Here is a 25,632-nt window from a genome sequence, read left to right as displayed (position 1 = left end):
TTTTACTGCCATTCTGCCTCAGAGCTACACAGACTAAGCCAAATCCACTACTGAATAATGGAAGCAATGTAATTATATTCTCATTGGTATTTAACAATGGTTTTGCAAATTGGCATAGAATATTTCATACTAGTTATGAAAGCTTGGTTAAGGTGCTTCCTCAGGATTTTTATTTCCTCATCTGCAAATAAGACTGGATCAGAAGATCTCTTCTACCTCCTAAAACTTCTTAAGTTTGTCTATAATTTTATATAATTAATTGGCCACTTTGTTCTTCTTCTTAAGGATGCTTTTAGCTATTTGGGTTCTCTGTCCCTTCCAGATGAATTTGGATGCTGTTACGCAAGCTTTAGTTAGACTTTGCTACCTGCCAAACCCCAACCTGGACCATTCCAGTCAATCCTAAAGAAAAGCTAGGGCAATATGTAAGATTCCACAAGGGTTCCATACACTATTAAAGCAACTTATCAGAAACCTACAAACTCCAGTTGAGTCCCTGGACCCCTGAAACCTAGAGGGTCCAGTCTCTCCAGAACATAAGATAGTTTCATCTCCCTATCTCGTATGAGTGACAGACCCTTCTAACACGAAAAAGTGAGAATGGCCATAGCCCAAACACCCTAAACAGAGGGTTGCAAATATCAAAGGTGATGGTGGAATTATACAGTGAAGATAGAATTAACAAATGAATATGAATGCTGAATCACTAAATTGATATTTCTTTTAGGCTACAGTATCTTAGAGCAACTATAAGTAAAAACCTAAAATTGTGGAATTGTAACCCATGTCAAAGTCTGAAATATATTCTACAACTAACTGTGGTGCTGTGCTTTGAAATTTATTGTTTTGTATATATGTTATTTTTCACATGCAAAAAAAGGAAAAAAGTCAATTGTGATCATAAAAAAAATTAAAACTTCTAACTTCCTATATTCTGGAGCAGCTAGAAGGAAAAATGTGAGAGGATAGTATCTGGGATCTGTTCTGTAACTACCTGTTGAAGAGTGCTTTGAAAATTATTGCTTTGTATATATGTTATACTATGCAATAAAAAAAGTTAAAAAAATTTTAAATTAAATCTTTTCCAGATGTTTTTTCATTTTTTATTTATTTAGATAATAAAATACCCAATAATCTTTAAATCACAATGTTAAAAGTTTGCCAATATCCATGGCAGGGGAGAAAGTAGAGAATTTCTGTCACATTTCTGTTTCTATTTAAGACCAAAGGAATAGATTTTTTTTTTTAATATCCTCCCTTGACTACAACAACTTATATTAATATAACAAAGAACTGAAAAATTTTATAAAATTCTACGATGTCTGCAGGCATTAATTATAAACTAATTATTAATAATAAACTAAAAACTACTAACAGTCAACAGAAAGACAAAACTTGTTAATAAACTGAATGGGTGTGGGATATGTAGATGAAATAGATTGCTAACTGGAGAAAATAAAGAACATACAAATTAGAGTTCCCTTTTCAGTTGTATCAAGATGAATAAGGATATGAGGAATAATAAGGATAATCACTATAAATTTTAAGTAAAAATTTTGTTGAATAAATGAATGAATTCCCAACCACAGAACAGCATCTGGCCCATAGCAGATACTCAATAAATAGGCTGAATAAATGAATGAATGAAGACCAAGTATCCTTTTGAAAATTGAGACTAAATTTTTTTTAAAACTCACAGAAACACATTATTGACTACTTATAGGCACAAACATTTCTAATGAGGACAGCAAAGCTTAGTTCAAACCAAATGAAAATATAAAGAACTCTAGTCAATTAAAAACATGTTCACCCCTTCTCAATCTACAATTAAATATATTCTGCCATTATGACTTCAAGCAGGAACAAATTTTAAATTACACTCTCTCAAGATTCAGTTTAAGATATTATAAATGTAAATGAGAAAGCAATGTCTTCTTTATTTTTCTCCTTCATTTATTCAAAAGATATTTACTGAACACTTACCTTAGCGCATACTTACTCCTTTCTTTTTTTTTTTAAGATCTAGTGAACTGAATTTGCTGGAGACTGACTAGTCAAAATTGTATAAAAGGAAAATTTCTGTTTGTCAACAGTCATAACTCATTTTCCATTTCATTCATTTTATTCCATGTACAATGTATATTTACAATATTCAGCTCAACTTAACACATTTATTATTTCTAAAAATAAAAACAAGTTTTATTATTTTCATAACAGTATGTTAAATTATACCTTATTGCTTTTCTCTTGCATTGACTTTTGGATGCGTTCTTTTAGGGGTTTGACCGATGAATTTTTTATTTGTGTGGGAGACCTTTGCAAAAAAAAAAAAAAAAAAGCAAAAACTTATAAAATAAAGCAGGCTTTAAATGTATATGCCTCTCCCCCACAAAAAACCTCAGTTATAGGATAAAGGACAATTGAATCTAGTTACCAGTATCCCTATTCTGGGAGTCCTAAATAACAATAATCAGATTAACTAATTCAGTCATTAACTATCTGTTGAGCTCCTACTATTTGTAAGGCACTTTACAAGAAACTTTGAAGGATATAAAGTTGATTCGTACATCACCCCTATTCAGGTACTAAGAAGTCTAAGTAAGAGAAATAAGACATTCACATAACTAAAACTCAAAGGAGAAAATGTCAAGTACCATTGCAGGAGCGCAGATAAAGTACAATATGAATTCAAAAGAAGAAAACATTCTTCTAAAATATGGGAAGGTCCGAGAAGGCACAATGGAGAAGGAGACACTGGAGTTTTAGGGCCAATCTAAACTCAATTCCTCAATAAATTCCTTCTTGGCTTAATAAAGCCAGAGTCAGAACAGAACCCCAGTGATTCAAAAGACCATTTATAAGAATAAAGAATGGTCTTTCCTAAGAAAGAGTAGACAACTTTAAATTGACTTATATTCATATACAGCACTGTACTTAATTTTATCATATCAACCCAGGACCTTTAAAAATTTACTATGGACTGGCACTTTATTTGTTGGTAAAGTAAATAATGGGAACTAGAAATGCTAACGTATAACCCAAACTATAAGCAATTTAAATATGCTTGGCCACATGACTAAGTACAGAAATATTCCTTTTAAAAGTGAATTTGGGGATTAGTTTAATGTAAAATAATCCTATAAAAACAAAATAAACTTTCTAGGTAGAATTCAGTCTGAGAGAAAATTAAAAATCATTTATATTTCTACCTAAGAGCAAACTTTGCTAAATAAAAGTAAGGTAAAAGAGAAAAAGAAAAGGTTTGTGTTCTTTATACTGTTTCCTGGGGCTAAAGCATAGGGGATAAATAAATACACATTGATAACAGAAATTTTCCTTGTTAGAGAAATAGCTAGGTATTTCTGAGATCGATTGTGAAGAAATTATATCATACCCAGATATAAAAATATAACCATAGAAAGCTGGTGAAGAAGATGAGATTTAAAGGACTGAGATAGCAAATGAATGATAGAGCACTTTAAGGTTTCTTTTTAAAGAGAAGAGGAAGGACAGTGAGGCACAGGAGAGTACGTGAGACAACTGCGGGTGGATATGAGCAATTTTAGATTAGATCAAACAGTAGGATGACTTTGTAAAAATTCTCCACACTAAATATAATTTTAAATGATAGTTTTAAATTTTTTGATGTTCCTATAAATGAATGTGCACCTAGTTAAAAATATCATCAACCTCCTTAATGAATGATCCAATTGTTAAAACTGGAAAGTATCAATGTCTTGGAACTATACCAGTGCTAGTTAACTTAGTAAACATTTTTCGTTGTAATGTGAGAAAGTACAAGAAAATGCCATTCCAAGTGTCAGTTTGGTGTATATGTGCTCTCCTACTCTCAGGTAGACAAACAGAGTACTTGGAATACAGGCCTTAGGCTCTGCAGAAAGACACCCATGCTACTTGCTAACAACTTTCTAGAGCAAATTATTTATGATCTCACATGAGTCTCCAATTCCTCACTTAAAAAGTGGGGAAACTTTTATTAAAAGGGGTTATGTGAGCCTCAGATAACACATGTGACTGAATCTAGCAAAGTTCTTGAACACAGCAAAGCAAATAAATATTTTAAGAGCAAAAAGCAATCTTCACATTAAAATATTCAATCTCCAATCTTCACATTAAAATGTTCAATCTCCTTAAATTTTCTTTCTTCATATTTTATGTAGTTGCCAAGTTTCCTACCATATTTCTTTTATAATCAAAGATGTTTTTAACACTTTTCCTTTACAGACAAGAGTTAAAATTTACATAAAGCTAACTTTCACATTACTTACCTGAAAAGTGTAAGAACAGAAATTCCACTCTCATTAACTGTATTTTCATCATCATATAAAAGTTCTGCTTTGTTTTGGGTAGGCGCATTGGCTGCTTCTTCATCCAAAAGAACCAGTAAAATTTTTATAGTATCTCTACCACAGTATGCAGTGTCATGGTTTATGGCATATGATTTTGGCTAGAACAAAAAATAATAATTTTAAGTAATTATAATAATCACCCCAGCTAGGTGAATTGGACTTTACCGTTTTATGTGCCATTGTTGTCCTTTCTCCTCTGCTATAAAGCAGTTTCAAACTGGCACACATAATCAATCTTATCAATTCTTAGATGCACAAAAGAATACAGAAAATAGTATTATTAAAGGAAGACATTAGGTTCTGACTTTCAGTCAGAAAATTTCTGCCACTATCCAATTATGTGACTTCAGCCTCATGAATTAACCTCTCTTTGTAGTTTGTCTCACTTATGCAAAAGAGGGCCAGAGTTCTGGCAATCTGAATACTCACCCAAGACAGGACTGTAGAGATCTAATCAAATATAAAAAATTAAAAGAAATTAGCTGTTATCCCTTCATAAAATAATTATTAGCAAGTACATACTATGTTCCAAGCACTGTGTTTGATACCAAATTCACAAAAATGAATACCACTGTCTTTAAGGAACCCAGAGTCTATGATAAGATAAATAAGTAACCAAATAGCTGATTACAGAGTGCTCAATGCTATTTCTAACAGACATGCACACGGTGCAGGGGCAGCATGCAAAAGGGAGTGACTGATTCAACCTGGGCTTAAGGAAGGAGAGGAAGAGAGAACATGATACTATCAGGGACCAAGTAACATGGTATGGCTGAGGAACAGGGGAAAAAGCAAGAAGTGTATGAGATGAACCCAGGAAAGCACTGTATATCATGCAAATAAATTGAGATTTTATACAGTCTGTTACAGCATTAAAATCTCTGTTTTATTCAGCAGTAAAGTGATCTTACTTAGATTTTAGAAAAATCACTGATGGCAATGTGTAAAATATATTCCAGGATAGAACGCTATCACATCTGGGAAACAGGGTACAAATTAAAGGACTATAAAAGTCTAGGTTAGACATGAAGAAGGTCTGGACTAAGATAGTGGCAGTGAAGATAAAGAAAAAGACTGAGAAGGGAAAACTGGAAAGACTTAATGATTAGACGGAGAAATAAGGGAAAAGGAAAAGTCTACAATTGTTACAGAACTTCAAATTTTGAATGCATGGGTACATGATGGTATCAGTACCTAAGAGAAGGAACATGAGAGAAAGACTACGTTTGTGAGGGGCTGGGGTGGGAGGAAAGGACGGAAATAAGGGAACGTTTTACATTTGAGACATCTCTGAGACATGCAACAATAAATCTCTAATAGGAAGCTGGATATTACAGTCTAGAGCTTCGTAAGAGATAGAGTTATCTATTCAATAGCATGAGAGTACTACATGGTTGTCCAGAAGCTTTCCCAGAAAAAATTATTTGGCACTGATGAAGGCCCAGGAGAAAATTAATACCAAAGAAGTGTGTCTAAAGGAGGGAGGACACCAACACTTAGGAGGTGTGCTGGTGTGAATCTGTTATGTATTCCAGAAAAGCCTATGCTAATCCAATCTTGTAGTGGCACACGTATTATCGGTGAGACCTTCTGATTAGGTTGTTTCCATGGAGATGTGACCGCACTCATTCAAGGTGGGTCTTAATCTACTTGATGGAGTCCTTTATGGGAGAGATATTTTGGGGAGAACTCAGAGCCAAAAGAAGCTAAGAGAAAAATTAAATGCCCATACAGACATTTTGAAGAGAAGGACAAGCAGATGTCACCCTGTGTCTCCCCACGTGCAGAGGAAGCCAGATATCAGCCTTTCTCCTCTTACTGGTGCCTTAATTTGGACATTTTCACAGCCTCAGAATTATAACTTGTAATTTAATAAATCCCCATTGGTAAAAGCCAACCCATTTCTAATATACTGCATTCTGGGAGCCTTAGCAAACTGAAACAGGAGGTGTGCAGAGAAAGGAAGAGGAAAGATCAGAGAGATAGGACAATCAGTGCACCTGATTCAATGCCTGGTACACAGTAGGCTGTCAACTATACCTGTTGGAACGAATGAACAAAAAAATACCATGAATGCTCAAACCAGAAACATGTGCTATCCCCATGTTTTCTTTGCCTCATGTTCAAAGAAAATCTAAAAACATGCAATATTATAGAAAATAACCAAAAATGTTTCCTAAGGGCTGTGGAATCAATCAATCAGTAAATAAATAATAAATGGAAATTAAGCAAAAGTCTTTCTTTATTCACTGGCTCTCTCATCATACCTAATGAAAAGAAACTTTTGTATCTTCAATACTAAACTTCAATAAATAAACTAAAACACACACTCCAAAGCTGAGAACTAAAAACATGGTAGGTCAAGTTCTCCTGGAAACTGTACTTAGGACCTATTGTATTTGATTAACTATGTAAAAAATCAAGAAAGAGAAAAATGTTCTCAAAATACACAGTTATGGGGCGGCGTGACAGTGGTTCAGTGGCAGATTAGTAATAAGATAGTTATAAGATTAGTTATAAGAGTGACAAGTGTGGGGGAAAATTCCTAAAGTCTGAGTAAGCTGGGATGGAGACAGAAAATAAGAGATCAGAGATGGAAAAGTTCTTTGAAAGAAAAGTCAATTGCTGAATGGAAAAGATTTCTGACAGAATAGTTGCTATCCTACAAAGTACCTACTGAAGTCAGAACCAGAGAAATAACAGCCTGATTTTGCATCTGACTAAATGGGAAAAGAAATGATTTACTATTGTAAACTAAAATTAGAATATTATAATTCAAAATGATGAAATAAATTATTATTAAAAATAAAAATTATTTCTTTATAAATTATTGAAAAATATCACTGCAGTGGCTTGGAGTATCCCAGAAAAATGTGTTCTTTAAACATTCCTGTGGGTGTGACTCATTGTAAATAGGACCTTCTGACAATATTTCAGCCAAGGTGTGGCCCAATGAATCTTCTTTTTTAAAATTAAATCATCACTTAGTGTATTGCATCTGTGGCTGATTACATCTATGATCAAATAATGGAACGTCTTCCGCAAAGAGAGAAATCAATCAGTTGGAGTTAATCCAATCGGTTGAAGATTTTTAAGGGGGAAGAGAAAACTTTCACGTCTTCTTCACCCAGCCAGCCCCTCCTGGAAAGTTCACTAATGACCTTTATAGAAGTTGCTAGCTAGTGCCTGCCTTATGGAAGGTGGACTCGTGCATCTACATAGTTGTGAGAAACTTTTATAAAATTTCATATTTATAATTCTCTCCTGTTGGTTCTGTTTCTCTGCAGAACCCTGATTAATATAAGTTCCCTTGAAACAGTCTAAGTTAATGTGGAAAAGGATATCCTGTTGTTTTATCACTATTGTCTGAATCCACATCAAATTCCTAGAGCACAATAATTATTTAGGACATATTTAATTCCCTTATTTATCCTTATACAAAATATTGTATCCCCATAATTGTGGTGAATATTTGACATTGAGTAAAAGAAAAATGTGAAATTTGTGTTCACAAAGATCACATTTTAGTCAGGTGAAAAACAGATGTAAGTAATAAGTAAAGAGACAAAAATCTTAGGTGGTTTTTCATGTTATAAAATAACATAGAATTGTATACAAAGTAAAAGAAAAAAATAAAATCTAAAACAATATACACAAGCTGTTCTATACCCTTCTTAAGAGGTTTAGATAGCTAAGTTTGAGACCCACCCACTGAGAGCAGATGACTGATATTCTCCAGCATCACATCTCTGAACAGCTTTCTTTGGGATGTATCCAGTATGGCCCACTCTTCCTGAGTGAATTCTATAACTACACCTTTCAAGTTCACCAACTCCTAAAAACATCAACGATACAAGAGTTGAGATAGGGTCATCGGTCAATATCCACAGTAGAACGATTGAGAGCATAGCACTAAGGATTGGTGACTATTGATAAAAAGCTCAAACTGCATCTGAACCAAATCAATAGGCCAAGTCCCCAATCTTGGGGTCTGTTCCCATGAAACTTATCCCTGCAAAGGATAGGCTAAACCTACTTAAAATTAGGCTGAAGAGTCACCCCCAAAGAACCTCTTTTGTTGCTCAGATGTGGCCTCTTTCTCTCAGCCAACACGGCAAGCAAACTCACTGCCCTCCCCCAGGGGTGTGGACCTCCCTGGCAACATGGGCAGAAATCCTAGAATGAGCTGGGACTCAGCATCAAGGGATCGAGAAAAACCTTCTCAACCAAAAAGGGGAAGAGAGAAATGAGACAAAATAAAGTGTCAGTGGCTGAGAGATTTCAAACAGAGTCGAGAGGTTATCCTGGAAGTTATTCTTATACATTATATAGATATCTCCTTTTCAGTTTATGGTGTAGTAGAGTGGCTAGTTTCAGGAAGCGCCTGAAATTATAGAGCTGTGTTCCAGTAGCAATGTTTCTTGAAGATGATTGTATAATGATAAAGCTTTCACAATGTGACTGTGTGATTGTGAAAACCTTGTGTTGATGCTCCTTTTATCTACAGTAGGAAGATGAATAAAAAATATGGATAGGGCGGGCCGCGGTGGCTCAGCGGGCAAGAGTGCTTGCCTGCCATGCCGGAGGACCCCGGTTCGATTCCCGGCCCCAGCCCATGTAAAAACAAACAAACAAAACAAAATACAATAAAACAAGAAAATGTTTAAAGATGTTTCCCTTTCTTCCTCCCTTCCTTCCTTCCATCCTTCCTTCCTTCTCTCTGTCTTTCCTTCCCTTCCTCCCTCTCTCTTTAAAAAAAAAAAAAAAAAAAAAAAAAAAAAAAAAAAAAAAAAAAAAAAAAAAATATGGATAAAAATAAAAATAAAATAGGGGGAACAAAGGTTAAAATAAATTGAGCAGATTGAAATACTAGTGGTCAACGAAAGGGAGTGGTAAGAGATGTGGCATGTATGAGTTTTTTCTTTTTTCTTTTCTATTTCTTTTGCTGGAGAGATGCAAATGTTCAAAAAAATGATCATGGTGATGAATACACAATTATGTGATGATATTGTGAGTCACTGATTGTAACCATGTCAAGAATGTTTGTATGTCTGTTCGTTGTTTACATAAAAATACTTTTTTAAAAAACTGCATTTGAGTTTCAAGTCAGATGATTCTCAATGTTGAACCCTCATCTGTCTTTCACAGGTATGGACACATACACATACACACACTGATTATCTGACTCAATTATTTAAAAAAATTTCAAGACACGTAGTGTAATATAACCTAGACATTCCCTAATAAACTGGTCATTATGACTTGCTGATGGTGATGTATAATTTGCACTTCAGCCTTTATAACAACAACAAAAAACCCCTTTTCCACCTATTTCAAGTAAATATACAGACTCACCATGGGACAATGAATACCCATGTTTTGCCACTTTTATAACTATAGTTAGATTATTGCCCCAGATGACCTCAGTTTTCTCTCATCTATTAAATAATTTCACAACCAGTTTGAAATTTTGAAACATCCAATGAGCTTATGTGTAAAGTATTTTGTATCTGAACATAATACACAAGTATATTATTCAACAGTTGGCAGCAAACTTTGCAGTTAAGGATAGCATTCTACAGAATTAAACAGGTATCATGGATAACTTGGAACAGTGCATACTGCCTCACTCAACTTTCCATGACCCAGGTATTTATCACAACCATGGACAGATCAGCAGCACACTCCACAGACTCCTGAGACTCCTATACTGAAGGACAGATCCTAACTGGCCATTCCAGGGATAGGAGATCTTCCAAACTCAACTTTCCTTGGGATCTTCAAAACTCATGTTCATCATCTCTTTCTATCTTCACTTCCTCTTTATGTTCGAGAGTAAAGGAAGGCTCTCAAGCCATTTTGGTCTCTCCAATTCTTCAAAAATTTTCACAGGGCCATAAATTTTACTCTATCCATTATATTCCTGAATGCAAGCTGAATGCTGCATTGTCAATAGCTCAGCTGACAACTGTCTTCCTCTGGGTTTACACTCAAACAAGATGATGATGCCTTCATCAAATTCCAGTGCTCAGAGGTTCTTTATCACTCTGTTAAAAGCACCATTTTCACAGAGGACAGTTGGCAGTGTCATCAGTCGTGGATGTGGCCCAACTACTCCCTGAGCTATGCGTGCCCCCTCCATGGGTCCCACAGGAAGAAAATTCCCAACTGAATCTTAATCCTATTACTGGAGGCTTTACAGAGAATGCCACAGACAGAAAGCCATGGGGAAAAGCAAGAAGCTGGAAGTAAAGGAAACCCAGAAAAGAAAGGAGAAGACACCATCAATGTGCACTGCCATGTGACAAAAAAGCCAAGGAGCAAGCAAGAATCGCCAGCAGCCAGCCCTGGGCGAGAGTATCACTTTGCTGGTGCCTGGACTTTGGACTTCTCCAGCTCAAAACCATAAAACAATTGAATTCCACTGTTTAAGCCAAACCATTGTACGGTGTTTGTTTTAGCCCTCAGGAAACTAAATCCACCACAAAGCACCTTAATAATTATAAATTTTTAGTGCTTAAAGGGATATTGAAGATTATCCAATCCTTTTCTTCAATAAATACAAAGATGTTATGCTTTACCCAAGGTCAAATAGAATCCTACATAATCCTATTGAGAAACTTAAAATTTTAACAACATCTTAGAACACAAGAAACACATTCTGTGACTTAAGTGGCAATATTAAAACCATTTCAACAATAAAGAGAAGAGATAATGCTTTGTATAGAAGGATAATGAAAAATAAAAATCTCATTACCCGTGTAGGACTGATGCCAGTGGTGCTAACAGCTACAATTTCTTGATGAGAACAGATGATATTTTTAATCCTCAAATCCAAATCCTGAGCAGCTTCTTCTACTGCTTTATAGAAAGGACCCCTGCTGTTCTGGCCTTTAATCAGGTGCATCTTTATCAATGAGAGTATACGACCTCCTGCAATGCTGGAAATAGAAGTAAGATCATCCTATATAATAGTATTAGAAATGACAATATGCTTATAAGGTTGAAAATATAATTCTGAGAGTTAATAACTTTTCAAAGAATATAGCTTTGACTTTATAAATCAAACAGTAGCACATTTAAGGAAAAGATGAAAACCAATAAAAAGTTTTTTAAGTTTTTCTTAAAGTATATCATTTCAACATGCTGAGTTACTTGATTTGAAAGCTGAAGGAAAATGACTTAGCTATATATGAAAATGATAAGAGTCAGATGCAGTTATATACATACAATATACTTAAAATATGTACTCTTAGTTACAATGAAAATAAAAACAGCTACGTCTCAATAAAAACCTGGAATACTTATATTACTTTAAGTTAATTTTAAAACCACTCCAATAAGTAGGTATTATTACCCCTAAATCAAAGATGGCAAAACTGAGTCTCAAGGAGGTTAAATAGCTTGTCCAAGAACACATAGTGTTCTGGACTAAGGGGCAGGGAGTGAGAAAAGTTGGCAGGACACATGATATCACATTCTAATATACAAAGGGTTATTAGATGGAAGAAGAAATTAAGCTAGTCAGGAGTGATTTAAAGCAAACCAGAAACAGGAACAAAACACCAACTGACAAGTTCTTCAAAAAACCTGAAATCACTGTTTTTCTATATTCAGCCTAAGCCTCAAAGAATCTGGATTGCAGCCCCTACTGTAGAAGACGAAGCCAAGACATATGTAAGAAATATATAGGAGGAAGGAGTTTGGTACATCCCAAGGAAGCAAATAGAGGTATCCAACAACAGAACAGGATTTTTTGAAGTCCTGAGCTCTCTATCCCCTGAGGTATCCCAGGAAAGACAGCACAGTGCCAAGAGAGAAAGTGGTATGAAAAGGATGGACTAGGGGGCCAGATTGCCTGGGTGCCAATCGCAGCTCTGCAACTTCCCACCTTGGGTAAGCTCTTTGACTCTCTGTGATACAGTCTCCTCATCTGTGTAAGAGCTCATAGGATTGTTATAGGGAAGAAATGGGTTTATATAAACAAAACAATTAGAATACTAGCTGGCAGAGTTACCAGTCATTATTGTCATTTGTCATTATTAGATGATCTTTAAGATCATCAAGGATTCTGTGATTTTTATTGGTTTTTGTTAAGTCCTTTTTCAGATGAGTTAATAATAAAGAAGGCAAAAAGTTTTGTACTTGGTAGTATGTACTTACTAACAAACTCTGAGCTAGTACTACATACAAATAATTAGGAGGATTATAGTATGTTAGAAATTTTACTGAATATTAATTTATTCAATATTAGGATTTAATTTGTAAATTTAACATTTTCATAGAGTGGTAAAATCTTATTCATTAAGAATTCAAATACTCCCCCCCAAATTTTTTCTTATTCAGAAAGAACTTGCTAGTAAACGGCAAATGTCAGATGTGCTCTATTATTCATTCATTAAAGTTTTCTAACCACTCTCTAAATTGTACACTGATCATGTATACTGTACTTGTATATACTGTATTGATGATACAGTGTGTGGTGGTTTGAGGCTGTAAGCACCCCAACAAAACATGTTCTTAAATCTAATCCATTCCTGTGGGTGTAAACCCTTCGTAAGTAGGACCTTGGTTACATCAGTTAAGACGTATCCCACCTCAACCAAGATGGATCTTAATCCTGAACTGGAGTCCTTCATAACAGAATGAAATTCAAACAAAGAGAAAGAAAGCCACAAGGACAAGAAGCTGAAATCAACAAAACCCAGAAGAGAAGGGAGAGACCATGCCATGTGGCAGAGGGGGAAAAGGATCACGGTATTCAGTCTTCAGGAAGAAAGCATCACTGTGTGATGCCTCTGATTTGGACATTTTCCCAGCCTCAAAATCATGAGCAAATAAATTTCCATTGTTTAAGCAAACCCAGTTCAAGGTATATGCTTAAGCAGCTTAGGAAACTAAAACATAATGGTACCCAAGACAGAAAAGACAAGGCCTTGGGTGTGTACTACCTCTTCTGGAAGAGGTACAAATACTCAAGTCTTATTTCCATTATGTAAATAATTTACATAAAAATATTTACATTATATTAATGCTACAAATGAGAAGTACAATGAAACTCAACGTAGTCAGAGTCAAGGAACACATGTTTGAAGAATTTGCACTTAATGTGAGACATGAAGGGTGTATCGAAAGAGGAGGAGAATGCCACTCTAGGCAGGGAGCTCAGAAGCACAGAGACCCTGAGTCAAAGGGAGCTTTGGTATATGAAATAGAAAGAAAGCTAATATGGCTGAATTAGAGGAGTCATGAGGGAAGATGGGCACTACTTTTGCTTGTTCTCTTTCTACCTAAATCTGTCACATCTGTTCAGTCTTTTTGTTGATTCCTTCTTATCTTCTCAATTTATAGACATTGGAGTATTTCTTCTTTTCTCCATGTACACTCCATTGGTGATGTCATCCAGTATTATGGCTATAATTTCTACCTCTCCATAGACAGTTCACAAATTTATAACTAGAGTCCCAACCGCTATCCTGAATTCCATACTCATGTATACTACCACCTACAAAAAGTCTCTACTTTAATAATTAATTGGCATCTTAAATTGTCTCAAATCAAAGTTTCAATTTTTCCCACTGTTTTTCCCATTTCAATAAATGGCAACTTCATTCTACTAGCTGCTCCAACCAAAATCCTTGGAGACATGCTTGATTCCTTTCTTTCTCTGATGTCCTACACTGAATGCATTAGCAACGGAGGGAGACATTAGCACCTCTGCTGTAGTCTGGTAGATCAAGCCCCATAACACATATGGTCTCTCTGCTTCTACTCTGTAACTCCTACTCTCTATTCTCTACACATCTGCCAGAGTGATCCTCAAAACTCAAGGAAACACATCTCTGGTATGCCCAAAACTCTTTGCTAGCGTCACATCTCAGAATAAACATCAGTGTACTTAACATAACTACAAGTACATACGTATTCTGTTCATCAACCCCCATCCCTGAGCTTTCTCTTGTATCATTCTTCCTCGTTCATTCTATTCCATTCAAGCACCTTGGTGAAGTACACCAAACACGTTCCTATCTCAAGACATTTGTTGCTGCAGTTTCCACTGCCTGTAAAAACTTGACAACCAGATACATGAATGGTTCATTCTCTTCACTTCCTTCAAATCTCTTCTCAAATATCTCATCAATGAGACCTTCCCTTATGATTCTATATCAAATAACATTCCTCTCTACCCCCTAAACGCCAGCACACTCTATTCCCCTTATTCATCATTATATTTACTTATTATTATCCATCTTTCCCCAAACCTGGGAGAATGTAAAGTCAAAGTGTCATATCCCCAGTCTTAGAACAATGCCAGGCATATAGCAACTATTCAGCACATATTTGCTGAAAGGATTAACAGACATGAATGATATAAAATGAGACTGGAGAAAAAGTCAGGGATTTCATAGGCCAAGTTAAAATTGGTCTTTAACATAAAAGTGCATTGTACAGACTTTTGAAAAGTACAAATTCTAAATCAATAACTTTCCAACTGATGAGATTGTGTTCTATAATAATGTTTTATCATACTGAAATACAAAGAATATAATTAACTTACAGCTAATGATCTATAATTATACTATAATTTATTGACTAAAATTTAAATCAATCTTTAATTTAAAACATTCCTGTATATTTTTTGCTATTGTAGTTTTCTTCCTTACTAAGAAGAAAATATTGTAATATATATCATATTCTATAGGATGATGAAATGAAGCATATTTTTACTACTCAGTAGATGGACCACTTCTTTTCTTTATTACTGCTTAACCTATTGAGCATCCTTTAAATAGATGTTGAGATAAGGATCTTAACAACAAGTATGGCAAACAGGTACACTGGTAACTGCAGTACTGTGTTGTCAATATTAGGACAGGGAGCACACAAATGTCAACGAATAAAAACAAACTGCACAACACTATAACTGATTTTCTATATTACAAATAATATGTTTAATTACTCATTACAAATTCTAAATTCATAGGATGGTCATTATAGATACGCCTTATTTTATGAATTAGAAATTATAGCATTCAGTATGTTTGGCTACTTGGCATACAAATTACTTCCTACATTTATTAGGGTCAAATATACTGATCCCTGACAACTGGGACGTAAGGAAACTAAGCCCTTAACAAGGCTTGGCCAATCAGAAACTCCCAGCTGGGACTATGAATCTCGAGAGAATAAAGAAAAAAAACATCTAGACAAAGATTATGGGGGATAAGAGGTATGGGAAGTTCTGGGTTTTTTATTTTATTTTTTTGCAGTAATGAAAATGTGCAAAAATGTATTGTGGTGATGAATGCACAACTATATGATGGTACCGTAAGGCACTGATTATACACTTCAAATGACTATATGGTATATTGCTACATCTCAATAAAATTGCATTAAAAAAAAAACAGCAGCAGTGGAGTGGTAAATACAGTAAAGGAAGTGAGTGTCCAGTGAATATCTCCCAGCTATTATATCCTAGTATAATAGGGTATTCTATTATCCTGCGGCATCACAATAGTGGAATTCTCTCCCGTCTAGGTTCTCTTAGTTTCTGCCAATTTTTCAAGTATGATTCCTCAGTCTTCCTATCAATTTTCCTCCAATACATCTCATTTCTGCTTCAGTTGAAATCAAGAGCACTGATGTTACAGCATTCCTAAAAAGTGGCATATGAATTCATTGTTGTAGTTGAATCCCAAAGTTCCTTCAGTCTGTTCTGATTCTGCAAATCGGAATGGTGTTTCTGAAAGCTGACCAACATCAGCAGCAGCATGATCCAGGAACTCTAAAGAAAAGCAAATAAATTCTCAGGCTCCATGCCAGACTTACTCCATCAGAAAGTCCAGAGGTTGGGCCCAGCAATCTGTGCTTTGAATGCTAGAGATTGAACTATTGTTAGAGTTGCATAAAAGAAATTATGGATTGTTATTTTCAACCTCAGTGCCTTATTGGTAGATTTTATGTTTCAGGAAACAAGCCAGGTTTCCTAATAAGCACTGGAAATAAAACTGTTCACATTTAAAAGCTGGCCAATAAAGAGAAAGAATGTTGGAAGAAAACTGCAAGAAAATATAATATATGATAGTGTTTTAGACTGGTGTCTCTCTAATTTGCCTGATCATCAGAATCGTATTCATCATTTATATAAAAGAGCAATTCCAAATCCCAGCCTACTGAATCACAATCTCCAGAGAAAGGCAATGGATATTTGTTTGTTTTTAAAAGTAACACAGGCAATTCTTTTGATTAGGCACGCTTGGAAACATTTTGTGGAAAAAAAAAAAAAAGAGCCACTTGAGGAAGGAAGCCTATTTTACTAACCTTCATGTTACCAGCTTACACTTGACATGCAGAAGAGATGACTGCTAAATGTTTACTGAATGAATGATGCTTACCAACATCACGTGAAACAATCCAAAGTTTTTAATAGTAAGAAAAAGACATGTATTTTACTATTAATCATATTATTATTATTTGCAATATAAAAGTACTTAGGAGGTTCCTACTTACAATAGCAAACTAGATACTAGGTGGTAACATCTCACCGAGTTTGGTAGAAACAGGATAAATCTCCAACTACTAAACTCTTCCACAAAAGGAACACATAAAAGTTGGAAGATGTGATAGGCAGGCAAGATGAATAGGGTTTTACTGAAGACAAATATCATTAGACCTGTGATCAAAATACAAAGTCTTGGGCTAGCAGCAAGGTGGGAGAGGACTACCAGAGACTTTCACATTCAGATTGAACCTACAAAGGGAGAAGGAGCTTTTATTAGACTTATTCTATGTACTTTATTTATTAATTTATTTGGGGGTGGGAGGGCATGGGCAAGCTCCAAGATTCGAATCCAGGTCTCCAGCATGGCAGGTGAGAATTCTACCACTGCACCACCATTGCACTGCCCACTTTGTATTTTTTGAATCTATATTTTTAAATGTTTTCCTTTGGGTGCTAGTGTACTAATATACCTGCTTTTTGTTTATTGGCCACTTGTCCAGCTAGACTGTTAAAATTTACTGTTCATTTCAAAATCTACTGTTAATTTAAATAACCCATCTTTAGATCTGTGCTGGTTTAAAGCTGTTATGTACCCCAGAAAAGCCATGTTCTTTAATTTTATTTCAACACTGCTGTGTGAGATCATTTTTATTGTTTCCATGGAAATGTGACCCACCCAACCACGGGTTGTACCTTTTGAGTAGGTGGTTTCCATGGAGATGTGTCTCCACCTATTCAAGGTAGAGCTTAATTTGCCTACTGGAGTCCTTTAAGAGGGCACCATTTTGGGAAGAGTGAAATGAGACAAAATAAAGTATCAATGGCTGAGAAATTCCGAACAGAGTCGAGAGGTTATCCTGGAGGCTATTCTTAGGCATTAAATAGATATCACCTTGTTAGTCAAGATGTAGTGGAGAGGCTGGAGGGAAGTGCCTGAAAATGTGGAGCTGTGTGTTCCAGTAGCCATGCTTATTGAAGATGATTATATAATGATATACAGCTTTCACAATATGACTGTGTGATTGTGAAAACCTTGTGTCTGATGCTCCTTTTATCTACCTTATCAACAGATGAGTAAAATATATGGAATAAAGATGAATAATAAGGAGAACAAATGTTAAAATAAATTTAGAGTGAAATGCTGGTGATCGGGGAGGGGGAGGGGTGGGGGTATGGTATGTAAGAATTTTTTTCTGTTGTCTTTTTATTTCTTTTTCTGAATAGATGCAAATGTTCCAAGAAATGATCATGATGATGAATATGCAACTATGTGATGATATTGTGAATTACTGATTACGTATGTAGAACGGAATGATCAAAAGTTACGAATGTTTGCATTTGGTGTTTTTTTTGGTACTTAAAAAAAATTAATTAATTTAAAAAAAAAAAAAGAGGGCACCATTCTGAAAAAGTCTTTAGAGCTGACAGGCAGAGGTGTTTGGAGATGAAGAAAGAAAACGCCCCTGGTAAAACTGTTTGAAATGGGAAGCCAAAGATCCCAGCAGATGCCAGTCATGTGTCTTCCCACCTCACAGAGGTGATTCGGACTCACTAACCATTCCTGAGCAAAGGTATCTTTTTCTGGATGCCTTAGTTTGGACATTTTATAGCATTAGAACTATAAGCTTCTAATGCTTCTTCTAGAACTATAAGCTTCAAATTTATAAGTTAATACATTCCTATTATAAAGTGCATTCCATTTCTGGTATATTGCATTTCAGCAGCATTAGCAAAGATTTTTGGAGTTTTATACATGTACAATCATATTATCATCAAATAATGAGTTTCTTTTCTTCCTTTCAATTGTTATTCTTCTTATTCTTTTCCTTGCCTTGCTACACAGAATTGGGCATCCAATACTAAGATGAAAGGAAATGATAACAGGAACTTTTCTTTTGTTCTTAAATGTAAACAGAATGCAAAAAGAAATTTTTTTAATCAAAATCCTTTATAAAGTTAAAGTTCCTCTTTATACTGAGGGGGTGGCCCTTTGGGGTAGGTATGTATTTCCTACTAGACTCCCCATCTCAGCTTTGACTTCTGTTCTCTGAATCTTTAGAGGATATAAAACAGAACCTTCAATTCCCCAAATTTAGCAAATGCCCTCAAATCAAAAGCTCGTTTCTCTTCTCAACCTACTTCCCTGGCTTTTCTGCTACATCTAGTTTTTGGCCTCTATTTTCCTTACAGTTGTCTGTTCATCAATGCATTTAAAAATACATGTTATCTGGTATTTTAAATTACTTTCAATGAAAAAGTCAATCAGAGGATTTAGTTTTCCATACTTCTGTTCAGAAGCTTCAGCAGACTCTACAATTTGTTTTACGCATACAGCCACTTTCTTTTTCGTCTAGTTTTTTTCTTAATTTCAAATTAAAAGTACAGAAATGAATCGGATGAGATGTCGCCAAGTACACTCTGTACTTTTTCTCGGAATTAATCTCTAATGGAAAAGGGTATAGGAAAAGATTCAAAAACATAATAAAATATGAAAGACTGTCTTAATGCCAATTATAAGAACAGAAAATAAATGTTTCCAAAGAAATAAAGAGTCACCTTTCCCCCTTTTTTTCATTCCTTCTTCAGGAACAAATATGCTAATTTTTTTAAATGATGTAATTCACTGCTCAATTGTATTGAGGAAAAAAGTTATGACTTACTTTTGATTCTTAGGGCTCTTCTGATACCTACTTGGCAACAAAGTGGCATAATTCAAACTCCTACTCTTAGAGCCTAGAAACTCTCAAAGTTTAACTCAGAACACTCGTGGGCATTGTGGATACGAAATGGCACTGGGGATACGAAATGAATAATTTTCTTTTAAATGGGCAAAACTGATGATACACTATGTCAGTGAAAGTATAGAGGAAGTCTGAATGGGAAGGCAGAGGGAAGAAGAATGTATTCAGGGAGGCTTCCCAGAAGTAATATCATGTTAGATAAAAATAGGAAAATTTGGTGAGAAAGAACAAGTTATAGCTCCTGACTCCTAAATGCCTAACATTACAACCCTGGGGCAGAAAGAGAAGAATGAGAGGACTGAGGAAAAAAACAACTAAATTCTCAAGCTTGCATCAAAACAAAGTAACTAGGTAGGCCATGGTGGCTCAGTGGCAGAGTTCTCACCTGCCATGCCAGAGACCTGGGTTCGACTCCTGGTGCCTGCCCATGCAAAAAAAATAAATAAATAAAAATAACTGAAAGAAAACAATAAGTAATAATTCAAAAAAATGTCTGGTAGTGCTTTTACCGTAATTATTAACTATCTTTTCTTTATTAAATAAAGTGTCTGGTTTTTCCCTATGGTCCTCAAGAACTTCATAACTATTGCCTAAAATAAATTTCACCTTTAAAAATTAAATGTGATTAAAGGTTCTACATAAAATATATCAAAAATGTTTCTGAAGCCCCATCCCCTCATAAAAGCTTTGAACAACCAGCAAGAAATGGCAGAAATATCTTTTTCAAAATTCTGGAAAACATTTAAAGGACATGGTAATAGGGCAAGTGCGGAATCAAGAAAAAGGCTATTTAAGAGCAATAGGATAGGGCAGGTCACGGTGGCTCAGCAGGCAGAATTCTCACCACCTGCCATGCTGGAGACTTGGGTTCGATTCCCGGTGCCAGCCCACATGAAAAAAAAAAAAGCAGTAGGATGCCCTGATGCCCTGGCTGCCCACCCCACCCCCCCATCACCCACTCTGTACTGAGCCACATTCTCAGTGCAGATCCCTGGACCTGGTAAGGAGGAACAGAGTAACTTCCCTACACATAATAGGAACTTGTATTTCTGGTCTAATCTGTCTGGTGGTGGCATGAGGGACTCAACTCAGTGTCTCAGAACTTGCCCTGAATGTAGAAGTAGGATCACAGAGCTCTCCTACATAATACTGCGGGAGAGCAGTCGAGTCGGCTGCCTGGGTGCTGCACGGGGTGCTGGCTGCAGTAACAGAACAGAAACTGTTCCCTAGGGAAGAGAAGATATATATATGTATCTAAGTACAGGGATTCCTAGGATCACATGTGCAAGATGTAAAGGTAGGATCAGGGAGGCCCAGTAAACTCTGGCCTGGGGCTGTAATCTAAACTCACTACATGGATAAGCCCTGAAGAAAAATACTTGTACAGGTAACTCTGCAAAGACTGGGAGAGGTATACTCTTTTTTTCTACCTTTTTTTTTGTTGTTGGCTCCTGGCATTCAAGGAAAGCTGTCATAAAATTAGTTGGATACAAGCCTAGGAACAGACTCCTCTGAGTCTAAATTTCAGCAGTAACACATTAAAATATCAAAATATTCAGTTTTCAACAAAATATTACAAAAGTGCTGGCCCAGGCAAAGGAGAAGATTAAATCATTAGGAGCCATTAATGAGGAGGACCATACTTGGGACATACCAAAGACTTTAAAAATGGCCCTAAATATGTTCAAAGAGCAAAAAGAAACACGGACAAAGAATGAAAGGAAATCAGGAAAAAATGACAGATGAACACAAAGAGAATATCAATAGAAAGATGGAAATAATGTAAAACAACCAAAGAGAGCTGAAGACCATAGTACAGAAATTAAAAATTGCCTAGAAGGGTTCAACAGCAGATTGGAGCTGCAGAAGAATCACTGAAGCTGAAGATAACACAATTGAAATCATTCAGTCTGAGAAGCAAAAAGAAGAAAGAATGAAGAAAAGCGAGCAGAGCATGAGGAACCTGTGGGGCACAATCAAGTGTACCAATATTTTCATTCTGGGAGTCCCAGAAGTAAAAGAAGGAAAGAAAGGGGCAGAGAAAGAACATTTAAAGATATAACAGCTGAAAACTTCTCAAATTTAATTAAAAACATGAATATACACATCCAAGATGCCCAACAAACTCCAAACTCCAAAATATACTCAAATAGGTCCATGATGAGGCATATTATAATCCAACTGTTCAAAGCTCAGATGAAGAGAAAATTCTGAAAGCCATAAGAGAAAATCAAAGTGTCACATACAAGGGAGTCTCAGTAAGATGTTAAGTACCAATGTCTCATTGGAAACCATGGGGGCAAGGCAGTCGGATGACATATTTAAAGTGCTGAGAGCAAAAAAATACCAACCAAGAATTCTGTATCTGGCAAACTGTCTTTCAAAGATGAGGGAAAGATTAAGATATTCCTAGATAAAGAAAAGCAGAGGGAGTTCATCACCACTAGACTGGTTCTACAAGAGATGCTAAAGTGAGCTATGCAGGTTGAAAAGACAATAGACATGTGGAATTATAACCCATACCAAGCTCTGAAATCTGTTTTACAACTAATTGTTGGGCTTGCTTTGAAATGTATTGCTTTTTTGTATATATGTTATTTTTCACAAAAAAGAAAAAAAAGTCGATTGTGATGCTAAAAAAATATTTATTCCTCTGATCTCCTATGTTCTGGAGCAGCTAGAGAGAAAAAATTTGAGAGGATGGTATGGTAGACCATGACAAACTCTGGGATCTGTGGCTGTAGCTACTTGTTGAGGAGTGCTTTGAAAACTATTGCTTTTTTCTTTCATTGCTTTGTATCTATGTTATATTGTATAATAAAAAAAAAGTTAGATAAAAAAAGACAATAGACAAAAGATCAAAGCCACATGAAGAAGTAAAGATCTCTGTTGAGGGTAATAAAATGGGTAAATATACATTTTTTTATATGAATAAAAAACATTGTATTTATGGTTTGTAACCCCACTTTTTACTTCCTACAGGATCTAAAAGGCAAATGCATAAAATGTAATGATAAATCGGTAGTTTTAGACTTAAATGTATTAACACATAATTTGTGACAAGAACTACATAAAGGAGGAGAAGAGATGCAGGAGTATAGGAACACAGTTTGTGTATTCTATGAAGTTAGGTTGGTACCAAAGCAAACGAAATTGTTATAGATTTAGTATGTTAAATTTAGGCCCCATGGTAATTGCAAAAAAAAAGACATAAGCTTATAGAGACAGAAAGTAGAAAACAGATTGCAAGAGCAGGGGGATGGGGAAATGGAGAACTAATGCAAAATAGGCATAGGGGTTGTCTGGGGAGATGGGAAAGCTTTAGTAATGAAAGGTGGTAAGGTACTGCAATATTGTGAATGTGATTAATCCCAATGAATGACACACTTATGAGTAGCTGAGATGGGTACATTCATGTTGTATATTTGTTCAGGTAAAGAGAAGGGGAAGAGCATGGAGAAGGAATAAGGGAAGGAAAAAAGAAAATTAAAGGAAATAGATGATCCTGGAGAGGCTTTAGCAAGGGAGAAAAAAAGACTCAAAAGGTCATTATCGGGACATATGAAAAAAACTAGAATACAGACTGTAAGCTTTTTTAATAATGCAAAATTTCTTGAACTTGATAACTGTACTTAACATGGTTACGCGAGTACCTTTGTTATTAGGAAATGTACATGGAAGTAATTAATGTTCAAAGAGAATGATGTTCACAACCTACACTCAGGGGTTTAGAAAATGGATTGATAAAATAAATAGAAAGCAAGCAAACAAGCAAGCAAGGAATAAATGGCAAATGTGTCAAAATACTAAAATTGGTGGGTCTGAGTACCTGGTGGGACAGGGGTTTGTTGGCGTTCTCTAAATGGGATGTAATATTTTTTCACTGCCCTACTGGCTTGAATGTATTTCAAACTAAGAAGTTAAAAAAATACTTCTGAAATATTTCGAAATGAGAATACTTTTAACATTAGGAGACTGTTTCAACCAGAATACATTCTATAAACGCATAATATTTAATCTAAAATATAAAATGCAGGTGTGCTGCCTTAAAAACGATCTTGTATAATAAAGTTGAAAAATATCATTTCAAACTTACAGCCAGAAACTAACAAATTTATATAACCTGAAACCTTAAATTTAAGACATTTTTCAGGTGAAAGTATAGTATGTATTTTATGGTGGCACCTACTGGCAATGTGTGGAAATGCAGCCAAACTAAAGCTAAGATGGCCAGATAAATAGTTGGTATGACAAGGTGGGAGTAAGAATCAATCATTTTAAAATTTTTTCCCTGTCTGTCTATTCACCATCCTTGCTTGGACTCTAAGATTTTTATTTTCCTATATATCACCAAATTACAACAAGTAGTACAATTTATTCACAGACACAGGAGTTAAATATATTTTTCTCTCTACCTTTTGAAAGACTAAGATGATGAGGCCAAATGAGAGACAGGCAAAAGTTAGACCATATAGAATTCTGTATTCTACCAAAGTATCGGGAATTTTATCCTGAACCTAATACTGAATCATTAAAGGGTTTTAAACTTGGGAGCAGCGTTTGCTGCTTTGTCTGGCAGCAGCAAAGACAACAGGATGGGCCATCACTAGATTAGAGGCAAAATGGACAATCAGAGACAAGTGAAATAGTCCTGGCAAGAAGAGATGAAACGTCTGAATACAAATAGTATAAAGACTGGAGATAAGAGTAGCTACAGAGGTGGAAATGAGGAGGAAGACTATCAAAAGAAAGAATAGATCTTAGAAACTAAACTTTATTATACAATAGATCTTTGATAGATTTTTTTTAAAAGGAGAAAAATAAGTCTAAGATATGTCCCAGATTTCTATGGGGGTAGCTGGAGAGAGAAAGCCTTCAGTGAGCTAGGCAATTAAGGAAATTAAGGAGGCAAAGCAGATTTACAGGTAAAGGTGAAGTTTTGTCTAAAACATATTAAATTTGAGGTGCCTGTGAGGCAAATGCCTATAGGTAGTTGAAGATAAGTCTCTGAAACTCAGGAAAGAGGTTTAGTTTCACTGATACACATATTTAGAAGAAATATGCATATAAGTAGTCAGAGTGGTTGATGTGAAAGAAAAGAATGAAACCTTAAAAATTAAGGGAGTGCTCAAATACAAGGACTTAAATAAAAGATAATGACAATTGAAAGATCACTAGTGATTTTTGGGAGAAAGAATAGCTACACTGGAGATGAAAAGTGAATGTGTGGGTCAGGAAATAAATACTGTGTCTACTCTGTCAGAAATCATGCTAGGGCTAGAGAAAGATCAGTGAAGAAAATCAATAAACTGTCAGAGAGCTAGCAGTCTTGCAAGAAATATACATATTAAATAAATACAAACGGGGAAGTGGAACAAGGAGTTTATTTTTATTTTTTTTAGAATATGAGCTGTAACGAGCAGAGGGGATTGAAGGAAAGAGAGAAGGTGGTTCTTTTTGTTTTTTCTTATAATCTTTTAGCTTGTGGCTAAAGTACTATAGAGGGAGAACTTTGAAATTATAAGATAAAATGAGTAACCAACGGAGCATGTCCCAACAAGTCCCAATATTGTACTCTGCAGAAAATATCCTTCTCCCAACCTGGGCCCCATCAATCTCCATGTCTGGTCAACTCCCTCAATCATTCTTCAAGATTAAGCTCAAACTTAACATCCGTCCAGGTAGCCACCCTGACACCCTTCTCCCTGGCTCCCACAAATAGGTCAATTGTCCTTTCCTCTCTATACCCTTATAACTTATTGCATAAGTAGGATATTTGTCTTTAGTTTTTAATAACTTTACCCTTTTTAAATAATGAAACAAATATGTCTTTACTGCAAAACAAACAGAAAAGCGTAAAGAAAAATATAAAGATTACTTAGGTGGACTATTTAGCTACCCATTTGAAGAGAATCTAATTCTCTTCTTCGTTATGACCAGAGAGGATAACCAAAATAACCGGTTGCTAAGTCAAAGATTTTAAGTGTATTTATTCCCTAACACTGGGTGTCTCTAAAGC

At 35.4% G+C, this 25,632-nt stretch overlaps 1 protein-coding gene across 10 annotated transcripts in view; it reads right to left on the bottom strand.

The window, feature by feature from the left end:
- PARPBP (PARP1 binding protein) overlaps positions 1-25,632 on the bottom strand; it is a 127,723-nt gene that overhangs the window by 64,656 nt on the left and 37,435 nt on the right. For 8 of the 10 annotated variants that reach the window (XR_013155963.1, XM_077111818.1, XM_077111820.1 and 5 more), the window contains 3 exons: positions 11,128-11,311; positions 4,290-4,468; positions 2,233-2,314 (listed from right to left, as the gene is read on the bottom strand). Coding sequence is in view for 9 of the 10 variants with exons in the window: in XM_077111818.1 (XP_076967933.1) it covers positions 2,233-2,314; positions 4,290-4,468; positions 11,128-11,311 (445 nt within the window). In the remaining variant the exon portion in view is untranslated. Of the gene's footprint in view, positions 1-1,992; positions 2,181-2,232; positions 2,315-4,289; positions 4,469-11,127; positions 11,312-15,356; positions 16,156-25,632 lie in introns of those variants that run through there. The other 2 variants (XM_077111823.1, XM_077111824.1) reach the window with 2 other exon arrangements.

Source organism: Tamandua tetradactyla, chromosome 7 (genome assembly GCF_023851605.1).
Source record: "Tamandua tetradactyla isolate mTamTet1 chromosome 7, mTamTet1.pri, whole genome shotgun sequence".
NCBI classification, from domain to species: domain Eukaryota; kingdom Metazoa; phylum Chordata; class Mammalia; order Pilosa; family Myrmecophagidae; genus Tamandua; species Tamandua tetradactyla.
The sequence above is the reverse complement of the archived record's forward strand: the minus strand, read 5'-3'. Positions and strand labels throughout refer to the sequence as shown.